The 27,635-nt window shown below is 47.6% G+C and overlaps 1 protein-coding gene across 1 annotated transcript in view; it reads left to right on the plus strand.

Moving 5' to 3' along the window:
* The first annotated feature begins 160 nt into the window (after positions 1-160).
* Positions 161-27,635, plus strand: part of IRS2 (insulin receptor substrate 2) — a 31,948-nt gene continuing 4,473 nt past the window's right edge. Inside the window, exon 1 of the mRNA XM_055244394.2 lies at positions 161-4,724. Within this exon, the coding sequence (XP_055100369.1) occupies positions 734-4,724 (3,991 nt within the window). The 5' untranslated portion in view covers positions 161-733. The remainder of the gene's footprint in view (positions 4,725-27,635) is intronic.

Genomic DNA, 27,635 nt, shown 5'->3' on the forward strand with positions numbered 1-27,635 from the left:
GGCCCCGGGAGAAAGGGGGGCGGGGCGGGGGCGCGCGGCCCGCCCCCGCGAGCGCCGCGCCGATTGGCCGAGCGCGCCGTCCGTCGGGGGGCGCGGCGCCAATGCGAGGCAGCGGGGCGGGGCGGCCGCGCCGTGTGTGCCTGCGTAACGCCGAGTCACATGTTGTTTTGCTCTTCTTAGTTCAGTCACTCGGTGCGCGATGTGTTACTCACTGTGCGGCGGGGACCGCGACGAGACCGGGTCGCCGTTGGCAGCAGCAGCAGCAGCACCAGCAGCAGCACCAGTCCCGGCGGCGGCGCGGACCCCGAGCGCCCGGGCGCACCCCGGCTCCCCGGAGCGCGACGCGGCGGCAGCAGCCCCGGTGCGGCCGCGCGCTCCTTAGGCTCGGCCCCGCGGCTCGGGGACCCCGACTCCCGGCCCAGCCAGCGCGTCCCCCGGCGCCGCCCGAGAGCCCGAGGAGGCAGCGGCCGCAGACAGCCGGGGCGGGGGGCGGCCACCGCCCGCGCCGGGCATCCTCGGGAGCCCCGGAGCGCGGAGGGCGCGGCGCCGCCGAGCGGTGCTGGCCCCCGCGGGCCTCCCTGGACCTTCCCCACCGCCTGGGCCCGAGGGACGCGTGCTCGGGCGGGCGGCCGGGCGCAAGGGTGGGAGGGAGCCGCCCCCGCCCGCGCCCCCTCCGCCCCTCGCCCCAGCCCCTGGGCGCCGGGCCCGGGCGGCGCGGCCTGAAGCGCCCGCGATGGCGAGCCCGCCGCGGCACGGGCCGCCCGGGCCGGCGAGCGGAGACGGCCCCAACCTCAACAACAACAACAACAACAACAACCACAGCGTGCGCAAGTGCGGCTACCTGCGCAAGCAGAAGCACGGCCACAAGCGCTTCTTCGTGCTGCGCGGGCCCGGCGCGGGCGGCGACGAGGCGACGGCGGGCGGGGGGTCGGCGCCGCAGCCGCCGCGGCTCGAGTACTACGAGAGCGAGAAAAAGTGGCGGAGCAAGGCAGGCGCGCCGAAGCGGGTGATCGCGCTCGACTGCTGCCTGAACATCAACAAGCGCGCCGACGCCAAGCACAAGTACCTGATCGCCCTCTACACCAAGGACGAGTACTTCGCCGTGGCCGCCGAGAACGAGCAGGAGCAGGAGGGCTGGTACCGCGCGCTCACCGACCTGGTCAGCGAGGGCCGCGCGGCCGCCGGAGACGCGCCCCCCACCGCCGCGCCCGCCGCGTCCTGCAGCGCCTCCCTGCCCGGCGCCCTGGGCGGCTCTGCCGGCGCCGCCGGGGCCGAGGACAGCTACGGGCTGGTGGCGCCCGCCACGGCCGCCTACCGCGAGGTGTGGCAGGTGAACCTGAAGCCCAAGGGTCTGGGCCAGAGCAAGAACCTGACAGGCGTGTACCGTCTGTGCCTGTCGGCGCGCACCATCGGCTTCGTGAAGCTCAACTGCGAGCAGCCGTCGGTGACGCTGCAGCTCATGAACATCCGCCGCTGCGGCCACTCGGACAGCTTCTTTTTCATCGAGGTGGGCCGCTCAGCCGTCACAGGCCCCGGCGAGCTGTGGATGCAGGCGGACGACTCGGTGGTGGCGCAGAACATCCACGAGACCATCCTGGAGGCCATGAAGGCGCTCAAGGAGCTCTTCGAGTTCCGGCCGCGCAGCAAGAGCCAGTCGTCGGGGTCGTCGGCCACACACCCCATCAGCGTCCCCGGCGCGCGCCGCCACCACCACCTGGTCAACCTGCCCCCTAGCCAGACAGGCCTGGTGCGCCGCTCGCGCACCGACAGCCTGGCCGCCACCCCGCCGGCGGCCAAGTGCAACTCGTGCCGGGTGCGCACCGCCAGCGAGGGCGACGGCGGCGCGGCGGCGGGGGCGGCGGCCGCGGGCGCCAGGCCGGTGTCGGTGGCTGGGAGCCCCCTGAGCCCCGGGCCGGTGCGCGCGCCCCTGAGCCGCTCGCACACCCTGAGCGGCGGCTGCGGCGGCCGCGGGAGCAAGGTGGCGCTGCTGCCGGCAGGGGGCGCGCTGCAGCACAGCCGCTCCATGTCAATGCCCGTGGCGCACTCGCCGCCCGCCGCCACCAGCCCCGGCTCCCTGTCGTCCAGCAGCGGCCACGGCTCGGGCTCCTACCCGCCGCCGCCCGGCCCGCACCCGCCCCTGCCGCATCCGCTGCACCACGGCCCCGGCCAGCGGCCCTCCAGCGGCAGCGCCTCCGCCTCGGGCTCCCCCAGCGACCCCGGCTTCATGTCCCTGGACGAGTACGGCTCCAGCCCAGGCGACCTGCGCGCCTTCTGCAGTCACCGAAGCAACACGCCCGAGTCCATCGCGGAGACGCCCCCAGCCCGAGACGGCGGCGGCGGCGGTGAGTTCTACGGGTACATGACCATGGACAGGCCCCTGAGCCACTGTGGCCGCCCCTACCGCCGGGTCTCGGGGGACGCGGCCCAGGACCTGGACCGAGGGCTGCGCAAGAGGACCTACTCCCTGACCACACCGGCCCGGCAGCGACCGGTGCCCCAGCCCTCTTCTGCCTCGCTGGATGAGTACACCCTGATGCGGGCCACCTTCTCGGGCAGCGCGGGCCGCCTCTGCCCGTCCTGCCCCGCGTCCTCTCCCAAGGTGGCCTACCACCCCTACCCAGAGGACTACGGAGACATCGAGATCGGCTCCCACAGGAGCTCCAGCAGCAACCTGGGCGCAGACGACGGCTACATGCCCATGACGCCCGGCGCGGCCCTCGCGGGCAGTGGGAGCGGTAGCTGCAGGAGCGACGACTACATGCCCATGAGCCCCGCCAGCGTGTCCGCCCCCAAGCAGATCTTGCAACCTAGGGCCGCCGCCGCCGCCACCGTGCCCCCTGCGGGGCCAGCGCCCACCTCTGCGGGGGGCAGGACATTCCCGGCGAGCGGGGGTGGCTACAAGGCCAGCTCGCCCGCCGAGAGCTCCCCCGAGGACAGTGGGTACATGCGCATGTGGTGCGGCTCCAAGCTGTCCATGGAGCATGCAGATGGCAAGCTGCTGCCCAACGGGGACTACCTCAACGTGTCCCCCAGCGACGCGGTCACCACGGGCACCCCGCCCGACTTCTTCTCCGCAGCCCTGCACGCCGGCGGGGAGCCGCTCAGGGGCGTTCCCGGCTGCTGCTACAGCTCCTTGCCCCGCTCCTACAAGGCCCCGTACACCTGTGGCGCGGACAGCGACCAGTACGTGCTCATGAGCTCCCCGGTGGGGCGCATCCTGGAGGAGGAGCGGCTGGAGCCTCAGGCCACGCCAGGGGCCGGCCCCACGCAGCCCCCTCACCCCGTAGTGCCTTCGCCCGTGCGGCCCAGCGGCGGCCTAGGCGGCGGCCGCCCGGAGGGCTTCTTGGGCCAGCGCGGCCGGGCAGTGCGGCCCACGCGCCTGTCCCTGGAGGGGCTGCCCAGCCTGCCCAGCATGCACGAGTACCCACTGCCGCCGGAGCCCAAGAGCCCCGGCGAGTACATCAACATCGACTTCGGCGAGTCCGGGGCCCGCCTGTCGCCGCCCGCGCCTCCCCTGCTGGCGTCGGCGGCCTCGTCCTCCTCGCTCTTGTCCGCCAGCAGCCCGGCCTCGTCGCTGGGCTCAGGCACCCCAGGCACCAGCAGCGACAGCCGGCAGCGCTCTCCGCTCTCCGACTACATGAACCTCGACTTCAGCTCCCCCAAGTCTCCTAAACCGGGCGCCCCGAGCGGCCATCCCGTGGGCTCCTTGGACGGTCTCCTGTCCCCCGAGGCCACCCCGTATCCGCCGCTGCCCCCGCGTCCGTCCGCGTCCCCGTCGTCGTCCCTACAGCCGCCGCCACCGCCGCCGCCCCCGGGGGAGCTGTACCGCCTGCCCCCCGCCTCGGCCGCTGCCACTGCCCAGGGCCCGGGCGCCGCCTCATTGTCGTCCTCGGACACCGGGGACAATGGTGACTACACCGAGATGGCTTTTGGTGTGGCCGCCACCCCGCCGCAACCCATCGCGGCCCCCCCGAAGCCAGAAGCGGCCCGCGTGGCCAGCCCGACGTCGGGCGTGAAGAGGCTGAGCCTCATGGAGCAGGTGTCAGGGGTCGAGGCCTTCCTGCAGGCCAGCCAGCCCCCGGACCCCCACCGCGGCGCCAAGGTCATCCGCGCAGACCCGCAGGGGGGCCGCCGCCGCCACAGTTCCGAGACCTTCTCCTCCACCACGACGGTCACCCCCGTGTCCCCGTCCTTCGCCCACAACCCCAAGCGCCACAACTCGGCCTCCGTAGAAAATGTCTCTCTCAGGAAAAGCAGCGAGGGCGGTGTGGGTGTCGGCCCTGGAGGGGGCGACGAGCCGCCCACCTCCCCTCGACAGTTGCAGCCGGCGCTCCCGGCGCCCCCTTTGGCACCGCAGGGCCGGCCGTGGACCCCGGGTCAGCCCGGGGGCTTGATCGGTTGTCCTGGGAGCGGTGGATCGCCAATGCGCAGGGAGACCTCTGCCGGCTTCCAGAATGGTCTCAACTACATCGCCATCGACGTGAGGGAGGAGCCCGGGCTGCCACCCCAGCCGCAGCCGCAGCCGCCGCCGCCGCTTCCTCAGCCGGGAGACAAGAGCTCCTGGGGTCGGACCCGAAGCCTCGGGGGTCTCATCAGCGCTGTGGGCGTTGGCAGCACCGGCGGCGGGTGCGGGGGGCCGGGTCCCGGTGCCCTGCCACCTGCCAACACCTACGCCAGCATTGACTTCTTGTCCCACCACTTGAAGGAGGCCACCATCGTGAAAGGTGAGGCCCTTTGCCTTGGCGTCTGGCGGGAAGGAGGGGTGGGGCGGTGAGGGAGCTTCTTGGGTTTCACTGCTGTCACTTTTTGGGGTCCTTGACCCAGAAGCCAACAGCCTGGCTCCGGCTCCTTGTTTTGTTTTTCTGCGGGCTGCCTTGTTCTCTTCCCTCAGCGAACTTGCCAGGAACATTCGTCTTTGAGTTGAATGTGACGTTTTCCGCGTGGGAGGGAGACAGATTTTTTGAGGCCCCACCCATTCATCCATTCTGTGCGTCCCACAGCCCCCTGTCCCTTAACACAGTGGAAGTTCTCCCAGACCGGCCACACTAGAGGCCGCGGGGCACCCGACTGTCTTCATCTGGGTGCGTGGGTCCGTTCTTCTGGAAGGACCTCGGGTCGGGACCGCTGCCCTCAGCCGCAGCTTTCACCTTTCCCTGTGTTCCTGGAGCTGGGCTCCGCCTGATTCTTGGTGAGCTTGAAGGTTCAGACCTGAAAGTCATTTAAGAAATGAGCATCCATTTTGATGGCTGCTAATAGCGACAGTTAACCATTTCCATTTTACACATAAACTGTAGGAGCTTTTCCATCAGAGGCATTGTTTTTCTCTGAAGGGGTGAAACGGTAAGGCTGCACAGAGCCTACTGCGGTGGTGTTCAACTTGAGCATATGTGGGAGTTACCTGGCGGCTTTGCTGAAACATGGATCTCTGGCCTGTGTTAACCCCGCAGTTTCCGATGCTGTAGCTTTGGGGCGCGGCCCAGGCTGTGCATTTCTAGTGAGTCTCCACATAATGCCGAATCTGCTGGCCGGGGGACCACCCTGTGAGGACCCTGCCCCAGGTGAGACTCACCTGGGAAGGACTGAAAAATTACCTATTGGGCCTCACCCCAGACCCATTGAAGTGAAACATGAGATGGCTAGGAGGCAGGGACGGGCATTTTTCAGAGTTGTTCAGATGATCTGAATGTGCAGCCAGGATGTACAATCAGTGCTTTGGAGAAAACAAGAGAAAGACAAAAAAAACACAGGTCTTTTCAAGAACAATTGGATAGGAGGGTGCCTGGTATTGTTCTTCCCGTTCTAATCAAATATCCATGAGGAGAGAGAGCTGAGCTGACTTTGCAGCTGGTGGTGCATTCTGGCTGTCTAAACTTTGAATGGTGTTTGGGGTGGGGGAGATGAGAGGGAAAGGTGAATGCTCAATTCGGGAGACTTTATTTAATTTTGTAGCTGTTTTCTTTGTAGGGCTCCTAGCAGGATAGAGGCTTTGTGGGAACAGTGGAACATGTAGTAAAATTTGGATGCTGGATTAGATGTGAACCTAAGGTGTAAACAGTCTTCAAGGGTCATAAGATGAGGATCAAGGTGGGCTGGAGATTCACAGCCTTTTGTTCTTAAATAGACCAGTTTAGTGCTATCTAAATCCAGTATCTGTTTTATAGTATACTTAGGACTGTCGGTCCATGGGATTTAAAATTATAGCTGTGGGGTGAACACCCTGTTATTCTAGTGTAATAGAGAAAAGCTATTTCCTTTATTAAAACCGTATACTAGAAGATGAAAAGAGTCACAGAGAATTATCATGAGTGTGGTGCTTCAGCATCCAATTAAATCATTGGAAGTCGCCAGAATGTATCCCGTGAACAGTGATTCTCAGCTGAAGGTCACTTTGGTTGGAGTTACTTATACACTATTGCTAGTGTGTCAGAAAGTTGAAGGATTAGCTGCCTTATAAGACACAGACCATTATAAACACAGCAGCAGCAGCAGCAGCAGCAGTATAATTGAGTGGGGAAAAACACACGTTTATGGTCTGCACAAATGGATATATGCCAGAGTGAACATGAAAGTAAATTACATCTTGCCCAAATCTGATTCTAATCAGAAAACAGCCTAAAAACATAACACCTTTTCCTGCTTTCGGTGGAGCTGGTGGGGCAAACCTGGACTGGGTGGAGCTGGGGCCCCAGCAGTGGGCTCTGCCATAGCAGGGGCCGTAAGCTAGAATTTGTGCCTCCAGGCCTGGAGGGATGCAAGACCTTTCTGATGAAGCTGATACATTCACAATTGGGGTCCAAATAGGAAATAATGCCCTTTTCAGGCTAGTGAAAATGTTGAACTCTAAGAGATAAGTTTATTTAGAGACTGGATTGAGCTTTTGTTTAAGATTTCCCACCTGCCTAAAATTCCTTTCAGCCCATAGGATTCTTGATTCTGAAGTCCAGACAGAAGCCTGTGTTCTGTAGCTGCTGAACAAAGATGAGAGATCACTGGGGCTGCTGTTTGTCCGAAGTTTGTGTGGGTATCATGATGAACCCTCTTCTAAGAAGTAAAAGGACTCTTTTAAATCAAAATAGACAACTGCGGTCAGTCCACCATGCCAAATGACATTTTAAAAAAAAGAAATATCTGCCCCACTGGGTTTCTAGTAAAGTAAGTTGAACACAGAGAACAGCAGAATAGGAAAGGCTAGTGTCACCTTAGTCCACGTAGCACCAAAGTTGTGGTCCTTTGAGACAGAAAGGAAACATTTAGGAACTTGGGATAAATATCCACTTTTATTTAACTCACACATGCACTAGAAATTTGTTTGTGACGCTCATAAATACAGAGTTCACTGTAGATAAGTGTCCTTTGAGGAAATGATTTGTAGAAGGCAGACTTGCAAAGCATTTCTTTGAAGATGAAATAGAGAAAGCACTTCCTGGGCGGCCCCCTGTCCTGCCTGGCTCTTAGAAGTGGCCTGTGTTTCCACCCTGAGCTCCTCCTGTTCTGCATGGGAAGACCTCGTTAGTGATGCTGATGCAGAATAATTGGGGTTACGTGGGTAATGTTTGGTATCTGCATAAGTGATAGCAGAGAGGTAAGGTTCCAGCCATGTCTGGCAGTTGTTTACAGTAGAATTATTGTGAATGGGGGTGGGGTTTCAATGCAAGAGCCAATTAAAAAGTATATCTCAGGTACATCTGTTTTTATTAGTCCAGAGCAAACTCTAAATTATGCATTTTATTTGAGGGCAGGTTAAAGTTACTTATCATGTGTTTTTGGTGTGTGTGCATGTGGAAAACTCTAACCAATTTGTTAGGTTTTGTTGTTGTTTGGGAATTGGAAATATGGTACTGAATTTCCTGTGCTTTAAAACTGATTTTTAAAATTAGCTTTATATATTTTTGTGTTAGGATGGTAGATTGATGAATGCCATAAAATTTGCTGTTTTAGTATTCCTCTTTAGTGATTTTAGGGATTTTATTCTAAAATTGTTATGTATATATATATATGTATGTATGTATAAGACAGATTAGATCAGAATTACCACTGAAAGTATCCATATTTAAATTTTGTTGAATAAAAGGACTATCTTTTCTTAAGGGGAAAGAATGATAAGAGATATGTTTACAAAGGGACAAAAAAATCACGATTTATGTTGAAAAGTTTTGCCTTTTGAAGTCGTAAAGCAGAGAATTTTCCTAAATTCAGAAATCCAGTGAGATGATTGACAAACCACACAAGCTTTCTGTTTGCTGTGGCGGATGCTAGTTTGCTTTAGTTGGCTGGCTCTGGCCATAATAAGATAATGGCGTGCACTGCTGCTGCCCTATTCGCAGGAGCAGACAACTAAGGTGCTAATGAAAACACACACGGGCTTTCGTGAATGAAAGTCACATGACTTGTTCTGTTTCCTTTATTGAAAGAGAAACCTTTACAAAAATAGTACTTCATAGAAGGAAGCATAGTATGTGGAACACTAAACCAGGAATCAGGAAGCCAGGTTTCTAGTTGCTGGTCTTAATGAGTCATTGTGTGTCTATGGGCGAGCCACTTAAGCCTTCCTTCTCACTTTCCCCGTCTGTAAAATGGGGGTAATTATAATCCTCCCCTTTCTGTGTCACAAGGCCGCTGGAAGGTAAATGAGATCATAAACATCCAGAGTATTTTAAGCTCTCCTAAAGGAAGATGCTAATAAATCCAAATGTTGATACTTATTACTTTGAAACCATGAATGTATACAGGAAAGACACTTTTGTAAATGGGTACTCTTAAATTGAAACAAACAGTAACAGCGTAGTCTGAAAATGGAGCGAGCACCTTAACAATTGCTTACCTTTACTGCTTCATTGCTAGTTCCACTGCAGGCTCCCAAGAGCCGCTGTTTTCCCCCTTTATGTAACTTAAGATCTGTTCCTAGATATTTATGAACAGATTGTAACAAAGTGGTGTTCTAAATTACATAGTAAAGTAACAATTAGGGAAAACAGTATGGTAATCCTGAAACTATATTAAGACTGAACTTCTGATTACCTTTTTTGGCTTGTTTTTATATTAAGAAATGTTGACAAGATGAAAATGTATAACTAAAATATACATTTTAAAAATCACCTCTTAATGCTGAATGCATTGAAAGAAAAACAGAACCCTGAGGTTGTTTGACTACTCGTTGTTTTTTGTTTTTTTTTTTTTTTTGAGATGGAGTCTCGCTGCGTCACCAGGCTGGAGTGCAGTGGTGCGATCTCGGCTCACTGCAACCTCCGCTTCCCAGGTTCAAGCAATTCTCCTGCCTCAGCCTCTCCGAGTAGCTGGGATTACAGGCGCGTGCCACCACGCCCAGCTAATTTTTCTATTTTTAGCAGAGACGGGGTTTCACCATGTTGGTCAGGCTGGTCTTGATCTCGTGACCTCGTGATCCACCCGCCTCGGCCTCCCAAAGTGCTGGGATTACAGGCGTGAGCCACCGCGCCCGGCGACTACTCATTGTTTTTAGTCAGGGGGTTCATTCTTTGGGGTCGATTTAATGAGGGTGGTCATTCCTGCAGTTTTGATGGTAGCACGGTGCTTATCAAACATAGTAGGAAAGTGTGTGATTCTTTTGTTTTTCTACCACCCAAAAAGGACTCTTAGTAGAGAATTGATATTTTCTTTAGAAGTATCAGTATTTAAAATGAGGCTCTTTTTTCTGAAGAGAAGAACTTGGAAAAGTTTTAGTAACAGCATGAGTATAATGGATTTTCTGTTAAGATTCCCACTAATGCATTTTCTTTAGAAGCATAGTTCTAAGAGCTAATTTTGGTATCAGATTTGGCAAGTAGAAAGGGTTTTTGTTTGTTTGTTTTGGTTTTTTTTCTAGGGGGAGTAGCACAGAATCAAGTGTTCCCATTTCACCTTATAAACTTAAGGGAAAATGTAACTTTATTCTTTCATCTGCATTGCCAAGTAGAATGAGGAAAACACTGGGTGAAGCAAAGTGCTATGCTCCCCACCCCCCATCCTGCATTTGGACAGCTGTGATGCAGGTGGATTCTCTGTTTAATTTCTCTAGTACCGATGACAGCAGAATGTATATTTCTATACAAGATGAACAAAACATTTTAATGTTGATGTTTTAATGAACAAATGAAAACAAAATTTTCTGAATGTCCAAAAGTATTGGTTATAAACATATTAACTGTCAGATCATGATTTTTGTGAAAATAATGCTGTCCAAGTTTAGATAGGGACACTCTTTCTATATTTAGTTTGAGTGGGTTCTTCAAGATTGCAGTGGTTATTCTGACTCATTTAAGGTAGATTATTGCACACAGAGTTCAGTGCTAGACTTTTCCAAAGAAAACTAGTAAAGTCATCATTTGGCATGGAGGAGATGATGGGGTTGATGATTGCTACTGATTTCAATTTCTTTCAAGATAGCTACAGAGACTTACATTAACTGGGTGCTAAAATAAAATGCATAGGTGAAGGGTAGTATAGAGAGAGTTGGAGTATATGTTGTATACCAACATTTTGCTCTGTAGGTGCAAAATATGCAAGATGCTTCTGTGTGTTATAGCTTTATTACCTAAGTGAATTCATTACATAAGAATTCCTAAATAGATTGGATAAAACTTATAGGTTACATGTTTAGAAATGACAAAATAGTCAATTTGGTGGTTCTGATTAATTTTCTATTAGACTAGAAAAATACTAAGTTTGTATAGAGTCACTTTTATGTGTCCAAAGACACTATAAAACTTGAATGGGTAAAGGTGAAGCCTTGGAGACTTTGTCCAGTTTTCTTAATGTCATATATGATATCTATATACACAAACAAGGTTTATAAAATATTCCTTGCTTACTGTGTTTTTACTGAAATTTGGTATATTTGATCAAATATTTTGACACACAATATATTTTTTAAAGATAAGTGATCACATGCATTGCACCCTGTAAATGCTGGGTTTTTTTTTTTTTTTTTTTTTTTGAGATGGAGTCTTGCTCTATCACTCAGTCTGGAGTGCAGTGGTGTGATCTCGGCTCACTGCAACCTCCACCTCCCGAGTTCAAGCGATTCTCCTGCCTCCGCCTCCTGAGTAGCTGGGACTACAGGTGTGTGCCACCATGCCCTGCTAATTTTTTGTATTTTTAGTAGAGACGGGGTTTCACCGTGTTAGCCAGGCTGGTCTCGATCTCCTGACCTCTTGATCTTCCCGCCTCAGCCTCCCAAAGTGCTGGGATTACAGGCATAAGCCACCACGCCCGGCCTAATGCTGGATCTTTCAATATTCATTTTAAAGAGTATCAGGTTTTCCAGAAATAAACATTTGGGGCTGGTGTTTGTGTGCGTGTGTATGTGTGGTTCGATAATACCTCATCTAGTCATGCTCCAGTAGGCTCGAGGTGATATTTTTCTCCATAACTGAAATTCAAGTATTAATGATGTGTTCTTTGTTCATGGTGAAACTTTATAACTTAAGCATAGTCTACTGTTACTTTATCCCTATACAGTTAGTACAAATACTTGAGTCAGTTATTATGGTGTGGTATGAAATTTCAATTGTTTTCAATGCATAAAAACAGATATTATGATATAGTTCATTATACTATGTGATTTTGTTACTTTACAATCCTATTATACTAGGTGATTTTGTTACCTTAAAATCCTTACGTTTATGTTAAGAATGACTCATTCTTGGATGGGTGTGGTGGCTCATGCCTGTAATCCCAGCACTTTGGGAGGCCGAGGCGGGTGCATCATCTGAAGTCAGGAGTTCAAGATCAGCCTGGCCAACATGGTGAAACCCTATCTCTACTAAAAATACAAAAATTAGCCAGCCATGGTGGCATGCACCTGTAGTCCCAGCTACTCAGGAGGCTGAGACAGGAGAATTGCTTGAACCCGGGAGGCAGAAGTTGCAGTGAGCCGAGATCGTGCCACTGTACTCCAGCCTGAGCAACAAAGAGTGAAATTCAGTATCAAAAAAAAAATGACTCATTCTTTTGCGTAGTATTAATGCTTAATCTTTAATATTTAAGAATATGATATAGTGCTTTCTCTATGCATTCTATGGACTTAAATAAGTCAATCTTTGGCTTCCAAAGTATAAGTGTAATAGATAATCCTGCAACTTGGTAGACAACTGGCAACTGAAGATTTTGAAAGAATGTTATTGAAGTTGAATGCAATGACCATATACCATTATGCTGATCAGTATTGACGGATAACTGCCTGCCACTCTCCTCTTGGGGTTAAAAGAGTTGTGTAAAATTCAAAAGGTGTTTTTCTTCCCTTTATAGTGGTAAGACATTTTCCTATATACAATATTGTATAATATTCCAAAAAATCCTATGACATAGGCAGAACCACCATGAACCCCATTCTTTGGAATCAAGCACCTACAGTGTGGAGAGGCCAGATGACTTGCTTAAGATCTCTGAGCCAAAAGGAGAAGGAGTGTCGGGTTCAACCTCATAACATCTTAGTATCCCTAACCCAGTTCTCTAGTGTCATATTGTCTGCTTGGGAAGCTTATATGCAATAATTACATTAGGATTGTATTCTAGACCCTTGCCTCAAGCAACATTTAAGTTAATATTTTACTGGAGTGATAGTTACTTAATCCCCCCCCCCCCTTTTTCTTCTACTTGGTATCAATTCAAAGAAAAATGGGGATAATTGAGGAGAAAGACTGGTAGGAAAGCCCTCTATTTATTTTAATCAGTTTTTACATCCGCCAGTTTGGAGAGTTTAGTATTTGATACTATTTTCAAGGCTGTCATGTTGCTAGTGAATTTTAGAGTTGACAATCAAGTTGGTGATGGATCTGTTCTGGGGACTCCAGTCGTGCTTCCTGGACCTCTAGATGTGTCGACAAAGTGGAAAACTTAGATTCCTCTGGCTGTCTTTGATTACGTCTTAGTAAAGCAAACTGTATATGATATTTGGTAAGACACCTCACCACCACCACCACCATCAAATACATTAAAACTCTTGCAACTCAGGTGGTGACAATAAGAAAACAATATACAAGGGTGTTTTGAGAATGAAGAGATGAGAACCATTGATGGAATGTAACTTACTTATTTTAAGGTTGTGAAAACAGGCTGTGTGAGGTCCGGAGTCTTAGTCAAGGTCACTGATTTAATTAGTGGTAGAGTTGTTTGTAGGTATCATCAAGAAAGAGTAGGAGAATGTGATACAAACAATGACACATCTCAGTTAGTTCTTTGTATCTTGATGAATAACTTTTTCCCAGGATACAGCCTGTGCTCTTTAGAACAACTTAGTATCTGTAGAAATGATATTAGTCTTTTTACTTTGGAACATTTTAGTAACTTTCTTCATCCATAGACTAAAAGAAACCCTGAAAGCCAGAAATAGAGAATGCAGAATTCCTTAATGAAGAAACGCATTATAAATCAGAGAAATATGGCTGTTCATGACTATGTGGACGGTGTTTACTGAGTGGGGAGAAGATTTGGCAAATATTTAAGGTCATGTATTTACTTTGTTAAAGAAAATGAAACAAAGTTATTGTTTCATGAAGACCCCCAGTGAAATCTAAAGGCATACATTACCTAGCAGAATTGAAGTCGGCTCTGTGTAACAGGTTCAGCCTGGGCAGTGACACAGTGATTGATGAGTCAGCGGGTGTGTTCGGTCACTGCTCTCTGTGTCTCTAAGACAGGCGCTTGTTCTATAAGTGAAATATCATATATTCCCCATTATGGATAAGTCCATTAACATTTTCCTAAGAAATGAGTCATTAACCTATTTAATGAGTTTATTTGAAAACTAACTAATTTAGAATTTGCCTAAGGACCAATAACTAACTAATCAGTTGTTGCTAGGTGGTTATCTTCTGGGGATTTGAGTATTTTGTCAGTGCCTTTTTATTTTTAACAGCCCTTGTTTTTTGTTTCTTTTTTTTTTTTAATTCTCAGGAAAAAAATCATTTAGCTGGATTTTTATATGAAGATAAATAGTTTTCATACAAATTTAATTTCACAGAAGCTGCCATTACTCTAATGACATGGGTATAACCTCACTTTCAAAAGCAGAAAGAAACACTTTAGCAAACACATAAAAATTCTTAAGATATTCACACTTTAAAAAATGTAATAGGCAAATCTGTGGCCTGGAACTCTTGTGGGCAGTGCAGTGTTTGGTTTGTGTGAGCTGTCAGGCCCCTCAGCATCAAGAGACGGTACCTCCTTCCTGGCCAGCACCCCCAGCGGTGAGCCCCATGACCCACCAGACAGCAGGTGAGATTGGAGACCTGGCTGGATGAGCAAAGCAGGAGCACAGTTTTGCTATCGGGGCGAATGGAGTTACGGGCCTCTTTCCAGCTTAAGAAGAAAGCCACGTTCGGAGCACCCTATGTTGCAGTGATGGGTTTGTTGAGCACCCACCAATTTAGTCAGGAAAACTGATCCAGACATGTGGTCTGGGGGTCTTCATGAATAGGCCAGAAGCCTTTTCCCCAGCAAGGTTTGGGTGCCTCTGGGAACTTTTGCCTTCTGCAGAGGACCTGGGAAGAGTGTGCACCTACCTGCACTGTTCTGTGCTGTGAACCACCGAAAATAGGGACTGAAGTCATGGACCATCTGACCCCGTGAATTCCCGGGTCTGCGGCAGAAGCCGCCCCTGATCCCATCATCTCAGTGGCCACCCACAGCCATGACTGCCCTGCGCTGCCTGGGCCCAGCGCATGCCGGGTGAGCCTCTCTGCCCTCCTTTCTTTGTTCGGGACTTCCCATACCCAGATGGATGGATAAATAAGGGGAACTGTGAAGCAGGGAGAAAAGTTTTGGAAATAGGCCAGAATTTCCTTACGAAATTTAAAAACCATGCACATAATCCTTTAGAAACTCCAGGCAATAAGCAGGATTAAGCAAGTCGTGGATTAGAGTGTATTGAGCAGAGACTGTTTTTGTTTGAAGAGGTCAGAAATGGAGGTTCTGGGACCCTAGTTTACTGTGGACATCGCAGGGCTTCTGAACATCCCAGACAGCAGAAATTCCTGGAGAAATAGAGTCTTGTGATCAGTTTCTTACCCCACACCTTCGGTGCGTTTTTAAAAAATAAATTACTAAAGTGCTTTGCTTCAGTTTTATTCTGGTATGATAGTAGGTATTCACTTTTTATTTTCTTCCTGCATAAAAGCGACCTAAAATAACATTTTACATATGCAAATGAAACAGAAAACAGATCCATAAGCTACCCATACCCTCTTCCAGTTCTGTATATCAGGTGAGTGTGCTGAGACTGGTACAAATAACTTATGTTGTCAAGTAGACATCTACTAAATGTATAGTTCAACTGAAAGTATATTTGGGTATGCTTTAGCAAAACGTATTAGTTGCAAAAGTACCAAATCTCTTTTTCTCTTTTAAAGTATTATGAATCCAGGATTGTAAATTTATTTTAATTGCAGTCAGTTTCAGAAAACTCACTTTAATTTAGCTGGCTGAGAAAGCAAAAGAGAAAACATTAAAATTTTAATATTGAACTGCATGAAAATACTAGATACAAAGGCTACACAAAACCCTTTTAGATACAAACATCAATGAATTTGCATTCACTGATGCAAAGACACTGTTGAGATTATTTGTTCTGACAAGTTTTTTTTTTTTTTTTTTTTTGAGACGGAGTCTTGCTCTGTCACCCAGGCTGGAGTGCAGTGGTGCGATCTCGGCTCACTGCAAGCTCCGCCTCCCGGGTTCACGCCATTCTCCTGCCTCAGCCTCTCCGAGTAGCTGGGACTACAGACGCCTGCCACCACGCCCAGCTAATTTTTTGTATTTCTAGTAGAGACGGGGTTTCACCGTGGTCTCGATCTCCTGACCTCGTGATCCGCCCGCCTCGGCCTCCCAAAGTGCTAGGATTACAAGCGTGAGCCACCGCGCCCGGCCAAGTTTTTTAAATGAGAGTTTTCTCCTAAAGGTTTTGTAGCTTCTTCATGTAAGGGCATTTTGGTGTTTGGGGACAGATGAAAGTTTCAGTGGTCCAGTAGAAAGGACACACCTTGGTTCTGTTTGCCGTCTTACTGTTATTTGCAGCTTAGCTTATCAGTGTTCCTAGTTCCAGATGAAATAATCATTGCAATAAAATGTCCAAGTTTTTCCAGCAGGGAGCATTTAATTAAGTTCTTAGAACAAGTCTGGGTGATACGCATTCATCTGTGTGAGTCTTGATCTGTCCAGGTCCGCTGGACTGTTTAGGATTCACTGGGTCTTCAGCCATTTCCAAAAGGTGGAACACAGTTGATATTTTAAGCCAATCAATGTATTGAGAGTTCAGCATGTGTCAGCACAAGAGTAGATGTCCTGGGAGATGCAGAAGAAATGTGAAGCCTGGCCTCTGTTCCCTAGGTGCCTTCAGAGTCAACTTGGCAGCATCCCACCATGCGCCATTTTCTGGGCAGCCCCTCTGATCCTTTCCATAAGTGTCCACCCTGCAGGTAATCTTGGCCGAGCACAGAGAATGGGATGTTTCATGGGATGTCTCTGCTGCGACTGTGGATGTCCTTGCAGGAGCATTCACAGTACTCGTCCCATTCACAGCTGGGACCACTCAGATGTTTCACCCCTTCACCCCTGCGTGAACCTGGGGTGCATCAGATGAGGTGGTGTTTGTAGGTTTTCTGCTCTGAAAAATAGTAGCTTTGATTCTGCTGCTGTCCCGATTCCTAGATGTTAGCTTGCCCTGAGCTCTTGGCGGCCTTGCCTCCAAGCTCTCCTGGTATTTCATTCTGTGCTCAGTCTTTGTCGTTAATGGTAGTAGTCCAGAAACTTCCCCATTGTTAGGTTTCTTGGCTCCTTTTTGCAGGCGGCCCCAAAGCCTGCGTTAAGAGTATTGATCCCATTCTTTCTACAGGCATCCCTGGCCTGTCCAGGAAAGCCCCCTCCTTTCCTGCCAACCACAGCCCCCCCGGCTCAAAGGGCTGCTTCCCGCTCTTGGCCTCCCTGCCTTCCATGGTGGTGGCCAGTGTAGGCGAAAGAAGGAAGTCCCATTGGGTTGGGGAGCTCCAAGTCACCCACCCGTGAGGCTGATGGGGGAGTTAGTCACAGATGAGTCTCCTCCCATTCTCACCTTTTGCCACCTTTTACAGTTTTCAGAAAAAAAGAAAAATAGGAACTTTACTTATGGGGTGCTTGAGAAAGGTAGAAAGTTGGGGGCAGAAAGGACGATGGCAAAAATGGTGAGATCTCCCTTTAATTTTTAAATGTATTCAAAATGTTAAATTTCTGCATGTTTTCATTACAAAGATGACAATTGTTACATGTAGACTATCTCAAAAATACTTCATCCATTTTAGCAATATTAAAGGATAGGCTAGAGAGAAACATTTAGTTTTTCAAGCTAAAAAAAATAACAGAAAGTGGGCAAGCCTTCAGTGAGCTGTCTGCCTTTGAAACCTAGGAAGTAAACTTAATTTGGATGTGCATTTAGGACACGAAGCACTACAGGTGGTGAAATGCTCTAGAAATGAAGCAGGGAAGGGAGAGGGGGAAAAGGAAATTTGAGCCAAGCAACCTGAAGGTGGGAGGAAGCCAGTCTTATGGATGTTAAGGGAGGAATCCAGGTAGGCAAAGGGGATGAACAGCAGTGCCAAGGCTCTGGGGCAGCAGATTGCCCGGTATGTTCCAGAACAGGAAGGAGGCCAGTGTGGCTGGCATGGAGAGCTAGGGCTCAAAGGAGAAGGTGAGGAGAAAGAGATAGTAAGGGACCAGGAGGAATTGAGCCCGGCCAGCCGTGCTATTGACGTTAGTTCACATGTCACAGTGTGTGAGGGAGATAGAGTCCTTGGGAACAATAATATGCAGAGCTTTTAAAAACTTCTATGCTGTAGCCATCAATTCCATCATCATGGTGGTGGTATCTCTGGGTGGTGGTGGTGACTTGGTAGAGTATATGTCAACTCGAATTTTTTCCTCAAAAATATATAAAATTTGAAAAGACCTAAAAGTGATCTAGTGGAATGAAGACACTGAGATATCATTGAGGTTGGGGAAACTACTGGGATGTGCTTACAGGATAAACTGCAAAACAAAAGCACAAGTTTGTAATCATGGAATGACATGCCTTATTCTAAAAACTTACGTTTGCAGCATACCTTATAATTCATAAGACATTTAAAAATGGTATTGAATCCCGATAACCTATGCGTAGGGTTGGATCTTGTTGTTATCCCTGTTTTTTAATGGAAAATCTGAGGCCTGAAGATGGTAGGCCATGTATATGCCTGCCCTGCCATAGAGCCTGGCCCCTGCTGTTAGAGGAACTTTCCCAGTCTGTAGCGAGAGGATGTGGTCCTGGCGAGGCTGGCTCCTGCCTGATTCTGTATCTTCTGGGTAACACACAGCCGTCATTTAAAAAAATGGCAAGGTCTTTCCCTCTGACAGACTAAAAGCTGAATCTGCTTATTTTGAACTCTGCCTTGAGGCGGGGCGCCTCGTGCATTACGGTTAACTGTAGGACCTGCTAACCATCGGCTTATCAAACAAATCAATTTCACTCTTCAGCTAATTTGGAAATGAAAATTATAGAAGTTAGAAAAAATGTGCAGAAAATGTATTATTCCAATGTGTTACTCCATTTGTTTCATAGAGATCCTGGCTTCACAGGAAAGAGCCAAGGGCATGGGTTTTGGTGAGGGCGTAAGAGCTCAGGGAAGGTGAGGGCTAGGTGTGCACAGGTGCCCTGATGTCCTCTTAGCCTGCTGATGAGGAAAGTGCACGTTTAATAAATGGGCTCCAGCCAACTGTGTGCAGTTATTTGTAGCCTGCATAATTTTAAAAATGTGGTTGAGCATTTAGGTCTATCTTTAGAATTTAGGTTCCATTTGACTTAGTTTTCCTGAAATATGTAGAAAACTAATGGTGAAAGAGGACCTAATTCTTGAATTATCTGCTTGAACTGTGTTGCTAGTTATTCCAAGTAGAATTTGTAAAATGGCCCATCATTCTCTAAGCAAAATGAGGGAAATAACAATTATTTTATAGGAATTTCATATATATTGAATATTACAAAATCATGTAACTGGAAATGTTTAAATGATCAAGCTGGGCCAGGCATGGTGGCTCATGCCTGTAATCCCAGCATTTTGGGAGACCAAGGCTGGTGGATCACAAGATCGGGAGTTCGAGACCATCCTGACCAATATGATGAAACTCCGTCTCTACTAAAAATAGAAAAATTAGCTAGATGTGGTGGCGCATGCCTGTAGTCCCAGCTGCTTAGGAGGCTGAGGCAGGAGAATCGCTGGAACCTGGGAGGCGGAGGTTGCAGTCAGCCGAGATTGCACCACTGCACTCCAGCCTGGGCAACAGAGTGAGACTCCATCTCAAAATAAAAAAAAAAAAAGAAAAAAAATGGTCAAGCTGATTTTCCAGAATGGAATGTCACTGTGTGATGCTCTCTGGGAAGAGAAGGCATTAAGTCTGTAACACACAAGATAGAACTATTGTCTACTCTGTACACATCTGCTTGATCCTGAGTTTTGTCACCTTGGTTACTAACAAGATGGTTAGAAAGTTATCTCTCTTAGGCCGGGCATGGTGGCTCACGCTTGTAATCCCAGCACTTTGGGAGGCCGAGGCGGGCGGATCACGAGGTCAGGAGATCGAGACCACGGTGAAACCCCGTCTCTACTAAAAATACAAAAAAAAAAAAAATTAGCTGGGCGTGGTGGCGGGTGCCTGTAGTCCCAGCTACTCAGAGAGGCTGAGGCGGGAGAAAGGTGTGAACCCGGGAGGCGGAGCTTGCAGTGAGCCGAGATTGCGCCACTGCACTCCAGCCTGGGCGACAGAGCGAGACTCCGTCTCAAAAAAAAAAAAAAAAGTTATCTCTCTTAAATCCATTCTTAAAGGCCTTCAAGGACTCAGGCACAGCCTTGGGAAATCAGGAAATGTGACTGTGTCAATCATCACACACAGTCCAACTTCCTTTTCATGTAAGAAATGTTTTCTTTATCATTAATTGATCATTTCTCTCCTTTCCAAACTTCTGGCAATTTGGGAAATGGAATCTTTATGTTGCTGGGTATTTTCTTCTTCCACACCTACTCCTCCTTGCTGGAAAGGAGGGAGGGCAGAAGACGTGTTTGTGGCCACATTCCCAGTGTGGCCTGCCTGGACATGAGCTAGGGTGCACACTGACCTGCATGGCCTCTGGCCTCTGTCCCTGGGCCTGAGAGGCAGGAGCAAAGGGCCTGTTCTCACTCTGAATCCAACTGCTGGTGACTCAGGGCACCCTGCTGGACCCTCCAGGAGAAGTTGGGGCCCATGTTTCTAGGCTGCCCGCTCATCCAAACCTCCCTCCACGTCCCCAACCAAAGCATTTCACGAATCTGGCTCCTCTGGTGTGTGAGGCTCCTCCCAGCCCATGAGCATTTGAAAATGTCTACAAGATCTTTGTCATTTTAGGTTCTACCGAGGCTAAAGAATGTATGTTTCCTCTGTTTAGACTTAAGTTTTTGAGTAACTTTATAGACACTTTGGCGTTTTGGCTGAAAGGGCATGTGCAGTAACTTAATATGACTTGTGCACTGTTTCAGTGCCAATCGGTCACATGCAGGGGAGTCGGAGCCAAGGTGGATGAGGCTGGGATATCTACATGCTTGGTGGGGAGGAGGAACCAAAGACGTGGATTTCCTCTGTCTCCACATCCTTGGGCAAGGCCTGGCGATCAGCTGCTGCTGTCCTCTTTTATTTGCTTCTCCAGTAAGTGAACTTTATATAGTTGGTAACTTGGCGTTTTTCCATTTTGCATTATGAAATTTCAATAAATAGTGCTTTCGTTAGATGTAAATCTCTGTCATTTGTGGCAGAGGAATTTAAATGTCGGCCTGCATTTTAGTGCACGTTTTTGTGTAGAGCAGAGAGAAGTGCTGTCCCCCAATGGCCTGGACCAGGCGGAGTCCAGCCTGTTGATGATGCATTGTGTGTGCTTGGCATGTGTGACGTGGCAAGGGATTCGTGTTCTCTACGGGCAGCTGCCTGAGTAGTAGACATGTGAGGCCCCTTCCCAGGCATTTTGTCCTGTCCTGAGGACATGAAGAAAGCAGCTAGGCAAAGGCACTCTTTGCAGCTTTAAATGGCCTAGAGTTACCCCCAGAAAAACAATTCTACTTCTGTTCCATTGCTGTCCAATTAAAACAAGTTTGTTCATTTTATTCTAGGAGCTATTTGCTATTGTTTTTGTGCATTCGGCAGTTGTTTATTTGCTGCTTGCAGTTGTGGTTGTTCGTGGTATCATTCACGAATACAATTTTGAACGAGGAAGAGCTGTGATGACAAATGCACTAAGAGACACCGACACCACTGTGGCTCTCCACAAATTAGCCAGAACAGAAGGGTGGGAGGAGCCTGTCTTTCCCTGGCAGCACAGGGCTGCCTGGTCTTAAGAAGTCTGTAGTTGAGAACACAGCATGTGGTTACATGTATACATTATTTGAAGGTGCACAAAGAAAGCAAAGGGAAGCCAACCACAAAATGCCAGTTGTGCTAGTAGCATGTGCTTCTTTATGAATGAAAGAACATATGTATTTTTGGTATTTTTATATATTTTATATACATGAAATCTCATTTGAAAGATTCCTGTGACTCCACTGGGGAATTCAGGGTGAGAGAGGTAGTGCCCCCATCTTCATAAGAGGGAGCAGACTTAGAGACATAGCTGTAGAGATTACAGAGCTGGTAAGAGGTGGTTCCTAGATGCCAGCCCTGGGGACCTGGCTCTGGTGTGGCCACAGCACCTTTCACACCTGTATCCCGAGAGTCGTGGGAATGGCATGTAGTTTAAAGCACAGAGATGGTGGCATGGAATCATTCCTAGGCTCCCAGGGAAGAGCAGGATGTTTTTGATATGGCCGATGAGGAAGAATGGGTACTTTGATCTCTGCAAAGAGAGCCTGCACTTCAGTGACTAAGTAGGATTTGACCCTTCAACCTTGACTCTAGTAGATCGCTCAGTTAAAGGCTACATGGTCATTCTTATGAGGCTTTTAAATTAGATAGATGGATTTGTCCCTGGAGAGACAAAGCTGAAATCCTGTATCACATAGATGTTATAGACCGAGGAGGGGGGATTTACCTACAGTTATTTAAGCTTTTGAAGTAGAAAAAAGGTCCAGTTGAAATGATATATAACAACAGGCTCTTTGGAGATGGATATATTTTGAATAAATAATTATTCTACATTCTCTTAATTTGGTAGCAAAAATATTAGGTTTTATAATTTCAGATATAAACAATATAAACATTGTTATGATGTACATAAAATTTTTTAGATTAGTAAAAAAACCATACGTATAAACGTGTTAAATCTGAGAAAAGAATTACATCATTCATTAGCTATTTGCAATTTTAATGCACGTTATATCACTTGGCCCAAATACTCTCAAGGCAGAAGCATAATGCTTACATTCACATTCTCAGATGACCCAAGAAAGAGAAAAGATTTGGACCCTTTATGAATTGCAGATCTCATATGTAAACCTTTACTTCTGTTAAAGGAAGAATGCTAGTGTAGGATGTATTTAGCAATGATTAGATTTATTGAGCACTTTTGTGTTATGCATGAAAAATCAAATAGAATAGCGGTAGCCGAGAGAAATTCATTCCAAAAGTGTGCTGGCTTCATAAATGATTTTGTGATGTGTGTCCTCTTTTTCAGTAGGGTCTGTAACAGGATAGTGTGGTTTTTTAGTAGACAGTATTGCATTTCTAAAGTACGTAAGCTTGCAGATAATTTTCAAAGGGATATCCATTAGTTTCCCAGTATAACACACAGTTGGAAATATATGGTGTTATTCTGACAAATTTGCCTGTTTTTCTTCGCATTGTCTTCCTTAGTAAAGGTTGCCATGTTCATGTGCTCCTTGAAGGATTAACAAACATTCTGTGAAAGGTCAGGTAGTAAAGAGTTTAGGTTCATTGCCATGCAGTCTCTGTCACAGCTGCTCTACTCTGCTTATGGTGTGAAAGCAGCCATATGTAAATACGTGAGCACGGCTGTGTCCAAATAAAACTTTATTTTCAGAGACAGGCAAGCCAGATCTGGCCTTACTTTACTGACCTCTGCTTAGAACGTCACTCTCCGAGTGGGCTGGAAAGGGTTTTCTTTTCTTCTGGGTCTCACGCAGTCCTAAAGCTTTGTTCTCTTTCAGAAAACTTTATTGAGCATTTCTGCCTGTGAGAAATGGCATGAACCACATGGGGTTTTTGCTTCAATTTAATACCTATAAGCTTTACTAAGGACCTGACCAGCAGGGTGCCGGGTGCTGGGGACAGGGAGGTGAGAAGGCAGTGCCTGGGCCTCAGCTGGCAAGGAAGACAGACCGTGGAGCACACCCGCATCGACTCACAGGCTGCACTGAATCGTGTAGCATGCCAGTGTGCTGTTTAATGTCCTTCGAGGAGAGGTTTATAAAGAGCTAGTGGTTCATTGTGGAAGTTGACACTCTGGGGCCCCAGATGACAGTTGCAGGTGTCTCTGTTCCTGCCCTGTCCCACCCATCTCATTGTCATCAAAGGGGAGCAGAGCGGAAAGTGTTCTGGGAGAAATTGAGGACTCTGTCCTTCCACAGACTGGCAGGGAGGCTTCAGCAAGTTGTTCATGCATCCTGGTCTGAGTTTTAACTAAAAAGGGTCTAACGTTTCATAATTTAAAAGGAAGGGTCCACCCGCAATTCTTGGGACTTTTTGTGTCTCAAGTGTTTGTGCGGAAGAATCATCGATACTGTTTCTCGTACGGCATTGGCGGCTGCTGCAGGGGCAGTGGGCAATTCTTGCCATAGACGAATAGCTCACATCATGCACATGGCAGGGTTTTTAACAATAACACTCAGAAAAGAACTGTGTACGTTCTGTGTTACACTATCTGCTGTAGCCATGCACTGTAAAATTTATACAGGCTCCTGTGTAGGAAAGTTGAATGTGTAGAGGGAATTTGAAGTGCAGTAGGTAAAAGTTTAGGAGGCCTGATTTTCCTAGTTTTGGATGATTAAGACCAAGTCTTATGTGCAGGATTAAACAGGAGTTAAAGGGGGAAGATACCTTTTACTAAACCCAGCGTGTGAGACAACTAGATTGTCTCATCCTATTTTGTATTGTGTCATTAACATCAAGTTGCAACTTGATATTCGCAATTTTTTTTACTAACAAGCATTCAAAATGAAATGATTTTAATTGTCAGTGGAAGTGATGAGCTCATAGAAAAGAATGTTGTCAGTCTTTCTCAAGGAGGGCAGGAAAAGCAAGTTATTGCCCCTGTTTGTCATGGGGAACTATTCTTCCATATTTTCCTTTTAAGTTACTTTTTTTTCCAATTTAAAAGAAAAGTTCAAGTAACTGTTTTTCCTAGAATCTCTGGCTTTTGTTATCATAACCAACCTTACCTTTTTTTTTTTTTTTTTCATATTCTTAGAGTGTCTTGCTTTAGTAAAGTCTGGAGATACTAAATTATCGGGTTTATTTTTCTCAGAATTGCTCCTGCAACTGAAAAGTCAATTTTCCCTCGTAATTCTGTGTTTAACATAAAAGGCTGAAACTGGCCACTGAGATGTACCTGTACGATATGTTTGAGCTCATGGAAGGTTTCATTGCTTTCGGAATCACATTTGCTACTAGAAATACAAATTTTAATTTTAAGAAGTGTATCGTTTCATTTTGTCAAGCCCATCAGTATTTGTAACACTCCTAATTTAGCTATGGCTTAAAATGTGAAAGCATCTTTACCTACTCCATGGATTTGTCCTAAAGGCCTGTGAGGCCCCATGTCTCACTGCCGTGCCATGGGGCCCTACGTGGCAGCCATAAGCCCCTCTGCAGAGAAGACCAGGGCCTCCCTGGGCAGAGCTACCATGACCCAGGTGTATATCCTGGATTTTGAACATCGAAATGTAACATTGGAGGCAAACATGTCCAAACCCAAATTGTCATGAGAAATTATGAAGAAAAAAGATTCGTGAAACTGTGTGCCTAAAATGCTGCCTGATTTTACTGGCTGGAGCAAATTGACCTTATTTCCAACATGTTCTAAGCTTGATGCCCACTTCAGTTTTCTGTAATGTGATTGCAGTCATGGTGCCCAGCTCTGTGTGGCATGTCATTGTTGGGACATTGTTCCACATATTACAAGGAAGCTTTCCTCCTTGTCTGAATCACAATGTTTTCTAGTGATTTGTTTTCTTTCCTCCTTTCTCTCTTTTGGGGGAGTCAAGTTGAGCAGTTTGAAGGTGGAGTTTCTGCTGACAGCTCTCTCCTTCATTTGCATTCTGATTGCTCTTTTAAGTGGAGGAGAAAAGGGGAGGAATTATTGCCCATCTGCAGGGCATTATGGTGAGTGGCACAGGGGACTGTATCCCACGTATGAATGTCATCTGTCATAAGCGACAGCAGAAAGGAGATGCGGAGTGGATACACTGCACGACATGTCACATGGAACAACTCTCATCTCTGCTAAAAGTGTTTTTGTTTGTTGGTTTTGTTTATTTGCTCAACTATACGTGGATACGTCTGTGGATGGATTTCTTTACAAAGCAACGTCTAAGGGACAGAGTAGTACAGTGTGTAATGAATGATGTGACAAATTCAATGACTATCAGTAAGTTTACATTTTTTATATACATTACCTGTAGCAGCAGAACTGGTGTATGGTGTTCTGTCACTGTGTTCATGAGCAACTTGTGAGTCTTACTGTTTTCTTTTTGGTTTTGCCATTATAGCTGATGAATTCAGAAAATCTCTCCCTTCTTAGTGAATATTCAGGGTAGAACAGCCATAAAATTAATAATTCTTTGCTTCTACTAAAATTAACACAGATAATACAACAAATAAGTTTTTGCTGGAATCTCATCTCCAGGAAGTCTGAAGTTTGATCATATTTAAAGGTTGAGGATGTCAGATGATTAGTGTTAGAAAATTGTTGGTTTGTTTTTTTCCCCTAGTCAGGATGAACCAGGCCTATTTTCAGGGTGAGGGGTAACTTCAGTTACTTTGAAAGTAAATGAATATAAAGGCAAAAGTTTACTCTCGTTCCTAGGTTTGAATCTATGGAGTGTTTTCCAGCTTGCTTCTTCCTGGGGTAGGGGAGTGTCACTGATGAGTGGGTGGCTGTCAAGTGGGTGGCAGGTATCATGTTGCCGTGGTGGCTTCAACCATGGGCACCAGCTCTTGGTGTTTGGTGTCTGAAAGCTGTGTGTGAACTACAGAGAGCCCTCCTGAGCCCTTGCACATGTTAATTATTTTAGCCCTATGCCTATGGGGCCTTTAATAGTATGTGTGGCAAAGATTCTACCACCAGCTCAATTGGAAAAAGGTATTTGAGACATCAGTTCAGGCAGATGGCTTCTGTCTTAGACCTTCTTTCTCTAACAAATGAATAAAAATTATACTTAGGGTTTCAAAACAGATCCCTTTTTTCCACCATGCATTCTTAGTACTGATGCTTCTTAAGTCTCCCTTGTATCCCAATCCCTCTGCTGCGGCTGGCAGGTCCTAGTCATCTGGGTCCAATCTGAGGTGTGCTCCAGCCTTTTCCTCGCTGCCCTTTTGCACCTCTGCAAAGGATTGTTTCTGCTGGTTAACTGTGTTTAAATCACCGCGAGTGCTTCCAAGCATCCCAAAGGGTCACCTGGAATCAGCCGCGGCCTCCTAGGGTGGGGGGTGGGGGGGATGTCTAAGCAAGCAGGTCTGTGAGAGGCAGGGCGCTGGTGAGCAAGAACCACAGGCCTGTGCCTGCTGAGCACACCCAGACCACAGTTCTCGCTTTACCATGAAAGGAGGCGGCCATTGAAAGCAGTTGTATTTTAACCTAACAGGAGACAGGCTAGGTGAGACACGTGCACGTTGTGCTTGCTCTGGTGCACGTGTGTGCATGCAGATGTGTGTGAAACGCTGCACAGCTGATGCCCCCATGCCTGGCTGGGTGGCATGACCACCACAAGAGCGGGTGGTCATCCTGTTTCTGGTCTCCCTCACCTCAGCTCTCTTGTGTCCTTTGAGAATGCCATTAACAGGTTCATCTTCCTGTAATAACCCTTCCTTCCTCCCTTCTCTTTCCCCTTCCTCCCTCCCTCCTTCTTTTTTTTTTTTCTTTCCTTCCCCTTCCGCTTGCCCTTCCCTTTCCCCCTTCCTTTTTTTTTTTTTTTTGTCAGCCATCTTCCGCCAAGTTATCAGTGAGGCCCTGCACCAGAGTAGAATTAAAAAAAGAAAATTGTTGAAAGGTCATTGCATGAATAAATGCATGGATGAATTATTTCCTTGCCACTTATCAGCTCTTTTCTTGCATAATGCTAATCCTTAGAAATTAACGTTTTGATAGCTGTATTCTACTTCCAAAAAATAAAATTACGTGTTCAACTTAATTAGAGCTCGCAAAGATGTAATGATAAGAGTTGAATTTTACAGTGATACAGCATCCTAAAAAAACAATGAAAATGTCAGTGGCCTCATGAAATCACAAATGAAAATGGAAAGTAATTTTTTTCAGCAATAATTTACCCGCCATTTATATGACAAAGTGCTTAAGTTTGAGAAACTGAAGAAGTTACTGGTTTAGCTGTTTTCAAAATAACAGACTTAGAGTTAACATGAGATAATTCAGCCACATTTAGCTAATTGTTAGTGTCAAAATAAAATAAGCAATTGATTAGAAATTC

The sequence above is a fragment of the Symphalangus syndactylus genome, chromosome 15 (assembly GCF_028878055.3).
Source record: "Symphalangus syndactylus isolate Jambi chromosome 15, NHGRI_mSymSyn1-v2.1_pri, whole genome shotgun sequence".
NCBI lineage: Eukaryota > Metazoa > Chordata > Mammalia > Primates > Hylobatidae > Symphalangus > Symphalangus syndactylus.